The following is a 9,705-nucleotide window of genomic DNA, read 5'->3' as shown; positions in this document are numbered from 1 at the left end:
TCGGTATGCTCACGCGAGCTGTGAAAATGGGCCTGCTCACACAAGCTGTAGGTCAAAACGTAGCTACACGATGTTGCTCACATGAGCTGTGGAGTATCCGTAACACATGTTGGACCTTAGCCATCGGTAGGATGTTCAGGACCAGCACCCGAATCATGTAAACCCTAATGACATGTCATTTGTATACTACGAATTCGTAAGGTTCAAATGGGACTCGGTAATTATCGTACGTTGTTGGAGATACAATCAGTATATGTGTATGACATTTCACAACACATGCATAATTCAATTAAAAACATATAAACTTGATTTAATTACACAAACTTACCTCGACGAGTATACGTGGATACAGAGGCGATTAATTCGACACTTTCTCTTTGCCCGGATCTAAAGCTGTACGAGGTTTGTCTTGGTCTATACAGATAAATTTAACTCAATTCAATAAATATTTTATTCAATTTAACCCAAAATCATATTTTGGAAAAATTATCATTTTTCCCCCATACTTTTAATTTCTTTGCAATTTAGTCCCTAGCTCATAAAAATGGAAATTTACAAAATTTCACCACAACCCACTATGGCCAAATATCAACTAGGTCCCTAGCAAGCCCCATATTTCATTTGTTTCACAAATTCACCATGTAAAATTTTCTATTTTTCATTTTAATCCCTATTTGACAATTTTATCAAAAATCACTTAACAGAAGTTGTTTATATAACAACAACTATTCATTTTCTTCCATAACTCATCAAAAAAATATGCATATTCATTAATGGAAAAACCCTATAGTTTAAAATTTTGCAAATTAGTCCTCGGGCTAACTAAATTAAGCTACAATGGTCCTGAAAGCATAAAAATAATTAAAAAATGGGACAAAAATTACTCACATGCACAAGGACTTAAGTTGGCCGAACCTAGCAAGCTTTAATGGCTTCCACTTCTTTGAAATTTCGATTAGAGAAAGAAGAAAAAGATTATACTTTGATTTATTTAATTTAATTTTATCTTTGATTTACTCATTACTTAATTAACCTTAAAAATTAATCAAAACTTCAATAATGCCGAACCATTACATTCCACTATCTTCATTAGTGGTCTAATTACCATATAAGGGCTCTCACTTTAAATTTCTATAGCTATTTAATATTTTTAGCTACAAGAACTCAACTTTTGCACTTTACGCCATTTAGTCCTTTTTATCAAATTGAGCATGTAAACGGTAAAATTTCTTAACAAAGTTTTCATATGGTATTACTATGATGCTATAGGAAATAAAATAACAATAAAATAAAATTTTAAACTTTTGGTTTGTGGTCCTGAAACCACTATTTTGATTTCACTAGAAACAGGATGTTACAAGGTCTAATCGATATGCCATCATTGTCACCTCAATTCACATTTCTATAACAAACACATTAAGGTATTCGTTAAAACTCTCAAATCATATATCATCTCATTCTAAAACTTACCATTACTTTTCTCATTCAAACGTATACATTCATATTATATTTTCAAACACTTATATAAAACTTATACCAAATGACCAAAACACAAATATATAGATCTTTACAAACCAAAAGGCAAAACATAGATATATACATGTGAGCCAATACCTACTTAAAATTTCATTATCCAACCTTAAGATGTATCATAAGTAATAAGCATCCAAAACATATACATGACAACTATTGCATGCCATATAACCCAAAATAAACATATCATAGTCTACCAAAATATATCTAGATAGTGTGATCTTCAAGTTGATCCGATCGCCCGATTCCAAAAAACGTTATATACAAGGCAACAAGAAAATAATGTGAGTAAGTCTCTACAGAGCTTAGCAAGTTTGACAATTTAAATGATAAAGCTTATTGAAAGAAACGTAGCAATTATAATAACAAGAGTTTGTAACGATCTAGTTTAGACCCTAGTCGGAATAGTGGTTTCAGGACCACAAATTTGAGTCAGAAAAATATTTTTAATATTATTTTCCATGTTTATATTATGTGAATTATTATGTGTGAAAATTCCGTATGAAAATTTGATCGTTTGTGTGTTTAATTTGATAAAAGGACCTAATCGAGTAAAATGAAAAAGTAGCTTTCTATTTGTTAATGTGCTAAATTGATATGGCTTATTAAAGTAAAGGTCATTGCATGTCAATTATACCATTAATTTTAATGGTGGACAACGATGGACATGTAGTTGGTAAATTTAATGATATAATGTAAGGGTAAAATGGTAATTAATGCATTAATATATGATTAATAAAACAAAATGCATGAAATTAGTTCATTATTACTTGTTATTGTCGAAAATATCAAAGAAAAATAAAAGAAAAAGCTTGCTAGGGTTCGACACTTTGATCACTTGATTAAGGTATGATTTTTGATCGGTTTTTGATAATTTCTACGTTTTTGTGATTGTTGCTTGGTAATCTTGTAACAGCCCGATTTAAAGCCTAATCGGAACAGTGGTCTCGGGACTACAAATATGAAGTTATAAAATTTAGTTTATTATAATTATGAGGTTATAACATGATTATATTCGTGCATGAAAAATTTGGTGAGTCAATTTTAACGTTTGTGAGCAGATTGCAAAAGAGGACTAAATCGCATAAAAGGTAAAAGTTGATTTTTAGTACCCCCAATGTGTTAAATAGCTAGAGAATTAAAATTAGGGGATTTCAAAGAGTACTTTGATCCCTAGAAGCAAGGTGTCCGGCCATAGGAAGCAAAGTTGGTCAAATAGTCAAAGTTTAAGTGAATGATGTCATGAGTTGGTGATAAAATAATGCCTAAAAGCCTAGCTATTATTTTTCTTCTTCTCCATGTTTTCTCCCCACCAAAAATATCAGCAAAAGAGGGGTTTTTGAAGCTTTGGAATTTTAGCAACTTATTACCTCAACAAGTAAGTGATTCCCATGTCCCTAGTTAATATTTTTTGCGCTTTTGAAACCCTTGAAGCATAAGCTTTCAAATGAGGGGTCTATTTTGAAAAATGGTTAAGAGTTTAGGGTTTTCCATGAATTTATTTGTGATAGTTGCTATGTTTTCATGGAAGAATAGGTGTCCTGGTTGTGTCATAAATAACTTTTGTGAAAGGTGTTAGCATAAAAACACCTAAAGGGACTATTTTGCATAAGTTGAAAAATAAGTAATAAGTGTGTGAAATAGTGCACTTTTGGAGTTTGATATAAGAGTAAAAAGAGTTTGGCTAGGCTTGAAATACGAATAAATTCGATAAAAATAGATTTTCGAGCATAGGGTAAAATGGTCATTTTGCCAAAGTCTAGGGGCAAAATGGTCATTTTACCAAAGATGTGAATTTATGATTGCCTAATTGTAATTAGTGACAATAAGTGCATTTTGTTATTATAAATCAAGATTTTCCAAAATTGAACCTAGACCGGGGCAAAGCCAAGCAATCCGACTAAACTGAGTAGTCCAGTACATTTTGTAAATCGAGGTAAGTTGTATATAAATAATACAACTACAATGTTAATATATGTTTTCAAATTGTCATTGAATTGATATAGTATGAATTTCTAGATTTTGAATTGAGATTGCATATTAGTGATTGAGATAGTAGAAAGATCTAGTTGGGACCCTAGGAAACAAACCAGATACTCATTCCATAACATTCGGATTTCTTGTGTGCCAGTGTAAGACATGTCTGGGACATACATCGGCCCCATTATGAGTGCCAGTGTAAGACCATGTTTAGGACATGGCATCGGCGTAGAGATGAGTGCCAATGTAAGACATGTCTAGGACATGCATCGGCCTCGACGATGATAGCCAGTGTAAGACGTGTCTGGGACATGCATCGGCTAAAAGTTGTGCTAGAGTAAGACATGTCCGGGAAATGATCAGCACGTATATACGAGAGCTAGTATAAGACCATGTTTGGGATACCGCATCGGCCTCGATGAGGATAGCAGTGTAAGACCATGTCTGGGACATACGCATAAGGGCGTGTGGAGCCTTAAAGCATGAATTTTCCAAGTTTTTCTTGAGCCATCGATTTGATCTCGAACCACCTCGAATGTATGTTTTGGGCCTTTTAAGCCCAAGTAAAGGACAAGTTGCTTATAAAACGAAAAGTTTTAAATTGATCAAAGTTTTATGGCCTGATTTCCTAAGATTGGTTGAGTTTAAGTTCGGTAGCGCCTCGAACCCTATTCTGACGCTGGATACGAGTGAGGGGTGTTACATTTATTAGTAATAGAGCATGGTTTAGTAAGTTTTAGGACTAACCTAGCTAGAGTACGAGTCTAACTATACATGCCATAAATATATATTGATAGTGTGACAATTCCTGAAAATTATATGGATCCTGATAGAACCACGGCGGATGATGTTGAAAGTAATGCACTGGCTCCCGCAGAAGGGACTGCGCCAGTAGAGAGCAAGCCCGTGAGTATGGGCCAAGACAGAAGGGCTAGGGAAGCCTACCTCCAAATGATGGATGCTTGGTATATAGAGTTTGTTCATGCAAATCCAGACACTCCACCTCCTCTACCTCCCCCAATTTTTCAGTATGCCCTGGTAGCTCCATAAGGTGTGGACATGTTCAGAAGAGAGAAGCCTCTGGTAGATAAGATTCAGAAACAAGGGGCCGAGGAATTTCTGGCTAATATAGATGATGACTTGGAGAGAGCAGAGTTTTGGTTAGAAAATATCATGAGGGTATTCTATGAACTGTCATGAACGCTTAAAGAGTGCGCGAAGTGTGCCGTGTCACTTCTACAAGACTCAGTTTATCGTGGTGGAATACTCTCGTGTCTATGGTACCGAGAGAAAGAGTAACTTGGGAATTTTTCCAAGAAGAGTTCAGAAAGAAGTACATTAACCAGAGGCTCATGGACCAGAAAAGGAAGGAATTTTTAGAGTTGAAACGGGGTAATAAGACTGTGACAGAATATGAGCATGAGTTTGTGAAACTCAGCAAGTATGCACGGGAATGCATATCCACTAAAGCTACTATGTGTAAGAGGTTTGAGAATGGCCTTAATGAAGATATCCGAGTATTTTTGGGCATCCTAGAGTTAAGATAATTTGTGATGCTCGTTGAAAGAGCGTGTAAAGCAGAAGAGCTGGTGAAAGAGAGGAGGGAGGCGGCCTTTGAGTCACGAGATTTAAAGAAAAGACAGATAGGGAAAGCACATCAGTCCTCATCTAAGAGATCAAAAGAATTTATTACCCGATCGAATGTTTCAGTAGGGTATTCGAGGAGAAGCAAGAATTAACAGAATATGGCGTCTAAAGCCCAAACTACTTCGGTTGCTAGTGTTGGTAGTACTTAGCCAAATAGGCAAGAGTACCTGCAATGTGGGAGACGCCACTTAGGCGAATACCGAGTAAATGAGAGGGGTTGTTTCAAGTGTGGGTCACTATACCATTTTATTAGCGTTTGCCTTGAGATGGAAGAGAGAGAGAGGAAGCAAGAAATGAAGGCAAGCAGTGCTTCGTTAAGGGGTAGACCGCAAAAGAACTTCAGGAGTGGGGCTAGTAGTAAGGGTACAGCAAAAGATGTCGCAGTGAGGTTCGAGGGCAGAGCACTTGCAATGACTTATATGCTATTCGTGCCCGCAATGAGGCAGAGTCTCCTGATGTGATCACGGGTACTTTTTCTATCCATGATATATCTGTTGTTGCATTAATTGATTCGGGGTCTACCTATTCCTATATCTGTATGGATTTGATGCCTCGTATAAATATGATAGTAGAGTCCACTGAGTTTGTGATAAAAGTATCCAACCCTTTAGGTAGACACGTGCTAGTTGACCAAGTATGTAGGAGTTGTCCTTTGACAATTAGAGGTCATTGTTTTCCGGCTACTTTAATGTTATTGATGTTCAATGAGTTTGATGTAAGCCTCGGGATGGATTGGTTGACTTCCCATAGTGTTGTAGTGGACTGTGGGAAGAAAATTATTGAGTTAAAGTGTGAATATGGGAATATTCTTCGGGTTGGACCAGGTGACTTGGATAAATCTCCTGTGGTAATATCTTCTTTGACCACTAAAAAATATTTGAGAAAAGGGTATGAGGCTTATCTAGCTTTTGTGATGAATACTCAAGTGTCTGAGTCGAAGATTGAATCAGTACCAATGGTTTGTAAGTTTATAGATGTTTTTTCGGAAGAGTTGCCCGGATTACCTCTAGAGAGAGAAGTTAAGTTTAGTATCGAGTTAGTTCCTGGCACGATGCCAATCTTGATTGCACCGTATAGAATGACCCCCACTGAGTTGAAAGAGTTGAAAGTACAGTTGCAAGAATTAACATATAAAGGTTTTGCTAGACTGAGTTATTCACCATGGGGTACTCCGGTACTTTTTGTGAAAAAGAAAGACGGGTCGATAAGGTTATGTATCGACTATAGACAACTTAACAAAGTAACAGTGAAGAACAAGTATCCCTTGCCAAGGATCAATGATCTCTTTGATCAATTGAGAGGAGCCACTGTATTTTCTAAAATAGATTTGAGGTCGGGTTACTACCAGCTAAAAGTCAAGGAACAAGATGTGCAGAAGACTGCTTTTTAGATGAGATATGGGCATTACGAGTTTTTTATTATGCCTTTTGGATTGACAAATGCCCCAGCAGTATTTATGGATTTGATGAACAGCATCTTTCGACCATACGTCGTCATTTTTATCGATGACATATTGATTTATTTGCTTAATGAGAATGAGCACGCGGAGCATTTGGGGACTGTGTTGTAGACCTTGAGGGATAAGTAACTTTATGCCAAGTTTAGTAAGAGTGAGTTTTGGCTCAACGAGGTCAGATTTTTAGGACACATTGTATCGAGTGACGGAATCAAAGTTGACCCAAGTAAGATTTTAGTTATTGTGGAATGGAAACTGCCGAGGAATGTAACAGAGGTTTGAAGCTTTTTGGGTTTAGTCGGATACTACAGACGGTTTGTAAATGGATATTCTATGATAGCTACTCTGATGACTAGACTACTGCAAAAAGATGTCAAGTTTGAATGGACAGAAGAATGCCAACAGAGCTTCGAGAAATTAAAGGCTTTGTTGACCGAAGCCCCAATTTTAGTGCAACCAGAATCAGGCAAGGAGTTTGTAATTTATAGTGACGCCTCCTTAAATTGTTTAGGGTGTGTGCTCATGCAAGAAGGTAAGGTTATAACCTATGCCTCGAAATAGCTTAAACCACACGAGAGAAATTATCCAACCCATGATTTAGAGCTAGCGTCTGTAGTGTTCGCACTAAAGATTTGGAGACACCATTTGTATGGAGGGAAATGTCAGGTATTCACCGACCATAAGAACTTAAAGTACTTAATGACTCAAAAGGAGTTAAATTTGAGGCAATACCGATAGTTAGAGCTATTAAAGGATTCTGAGTTGATTATCAACTACCATCCAGGAAAGTCGAACGTGGTCGCCGATGCATTGAGCAGAAAGTCCTTATTTGCATTGAAAGCTATGACAGCCCATTTGGCTTTATTGGATGATGGTTCGATTTTAACAAAGTTGAGAGCTAGACCAATGTTTCTACAAGAAATTTGTGAAGCTTAGAAGAACGATGATGAGTTAGAAGCCAAGAAGACTCAGTGTGAGTCAAGTGTTGAATCAGATTTTTGAATTGATCGACGGATGTTTAAAGTTTAAAGATAGAGTTTATGTACCTAAAGAGAGTAAGCTCATTCAAAAGATTTTACGAGAGGCACATGGTGGTTATTTGTCCATCCACCTGGGTAGTGTAAAAATGTATAACGGCCTTAAGAAAATGTATTGGTGGTCAGGAATGAAAAGAGACATTTCGGAGTTTGTCTCTAAGCGTTTAGTGTGTCAGCAAGTAAAGGCTGAACACGAAGTGCCTTCCGGATTACTTCAGCCTATTACGGCTCCCGAATGGAAGTGGGATCGGATCACAATGGATTTTGTGACGGGTTTGCCACTAACCCCGAAAAAAGAAAGATGTAGTATGGGTTATTGTCGACAGACTAACTAAGTCAGCACACTTCGTACCAGTGTGTACCGACTACTCCCTTGAAAAATTGATCGACTTGTATGTTTTTGAGATTGTATCGATTGTTTCAGATTGAGACTCGAGATTCACCTTGAGGTTTTGGAAAAAGTTACAAGAGGCTCTAAGAACCAAGTTGAGTTTCAGCATGGCTTTTCATCCACAAACTGACAGACAGTCAGAAAGGGTAATAAAGATCTTAGAAGACATGAGATGTTGTGTTTTCAAGTTTCAAGGAAGCTGGGAAAAATACTTGCCATTGGTTGAATTTTCCTACAACAACAGCTATCAATCGAGTCTGAAAATGGCACCTTATGAAGCCTTGTACGGGCGAAAGTATCGAACACCCTTATACTGGATCGAGTTGATAGAGAATCAGATTCATGGGGTTGATTTAGTAAAAGAAGCTGAGGAGAAAGTTAAAGTGATTCGTAACTGTCTGAAAGCCGCCTCGAATAAACAAAAATCCTATGCAGATTTGAGACGAAAGGAAATTAAGCTTGAAGTCGGTGATAAGGTATTTTTAAAAGTTTCCCCGTGGAGGAAAGTCCTCGGGTTTGGAAAAAGGGGCAAGTTGAGTCCTCATTTCATAGGACTTGATGAGGTTATCGAGAGAGTAGGACCTTTTGCCTACCGTTTGGAATTGCCACCAGAATTAGAAAAGATTCACGATGTGTTTCATGTTTCCATGTTACACTAGTACAGATCAGACCCTTCGCATGTGATTAAGCCGACAGAGGTGGAGATTCTTCCGAACATGACTTATAGTGAGGACCTGGTGAAGATTTTGGCCCGAGAAGTCAAACAGCAAAGAAATAAGAGTATACCACTTGTAAAGGTTTTGTGGTAGAGACATGGGATCGAAGAAGCCACATGGGAACCCGAGGAGTCTCTTCGAGACCAATACCCGAATCTATTCTCCGGTAAGATTTTCGGAGATGAAAATTCCTAGGAGGAGAAATGTAACAGTCCGATTTAGGGCCTAGTCAGAATAGTAGTCTCGGGACCACAAATATAAAGTTATAAAATTTATTTTATTATAATTATGAGGTTATAACATGATTATATTAGTGCATGAAAAAATTGGTGATTCTATTTTAACGTTTGTGAGCCGATTGCGAAAAAGGACTAAATTGCATAAAAGGTAAAAGTTGATTTTTAGTACCCAAATGTGTTAAATAGCTAGAGAACTAAAATTAAGAGATTTTAAAGAGTAATTTGACCCCTAGAAGCAAGGTGGCTGTCCATAAGAAACAAAGTTGGTCAAATAGTCAAAGTTTAGGTGAATGATGTCATGAATTGATGATAAAATAATGCCTAAAAGCCTAGCTATTATTTTTCTTCTTCTCCGTGTTTTCTCCCCACCGAAAATATCAGCAAAAGAGGGGTTTTTGAAGCTTTGAAATTTCAGCAACTTATTACCTCAACAAGTGATTCCCATGTCCCTAGTTAATAATTTTTGCGCTTTTGAGACCCATGAAGCATAACCTTTCAAATGAGGGGTCTATTTTGCAAAATGGTTAAGAGTTTAGGGTTTTTTCATGAATGTATTTTTGATAGTTGCTGAGTTTTCATGGAAGAATAGGAGTCCTAGTTATGTCATAAATAACTTTTTTGAAAGTTGTTAGCATGAAAACACCTAAAGGGACTATTTGGCATAGGTTGCAAAATAAGTAATAAGTGTGTGAAATAGTGAAATTTT

General features: G+C 36.8%; 1 protein-coding gene across 1 annotated transcript; it reads left to right on the top strand.

The window, feature by feature from the left end:
* Positions 1–8,307: 8,307 nt before the first annotated feature.
* Positions 8,308–8,853, top strand: LOC107961185 (uncharacterized). Its single transcript, XM_016897420.1, has 2 exons — positions 8,308–8,520; positions 8,704–8,853. The coding sequence occupies exons 1-2, from the start codon at positions 8,308–8,310 to the stop codon at positions 8,851–8,853; spliced, it is 363 nt and encodes a 120-aa protein (XP_016752909.1).
* Positions 8,854–9,705: the final 852 nt, after the last annotated feature.

Source organism: Gossypium hirsutum, chromosome A08, assembly GCF_007990345.1.
Source record: "Gossypium hirsutum isolate 1008001.06 chromosome A08, Gossypium_hirsutum_v2.1, whole genome shotgun sequence".
In the NCBI taxonomy this organism is placed as follows: Eukaryota; Viridiplantae; Streptophyta; class Magnoliopsida; order Malvales; family Malvaceae; genus Gossypium; species Gossypium hirsutum.
This window is presented reverse-complemented; position numbering and strand designations above follow the sequence as displayed.

Excerpts from the sequence above, each read along its gene's own strand:
- LOC107961185 (XM_016897420.1), top strand. The coding sequence starts at position 8,308 with ATGGCACCTTATGAAGCCTTGTACGGGCGAAAGTATCGAACACCCTTA. Across the intron at positions 8,521-8,703 it reads AGCTTGAAGTCGGTGATAAG|TACAGATCAGACCCTTCGCA; the intron begins GTATTTTTAAAA and ends ATGTTACACTAG.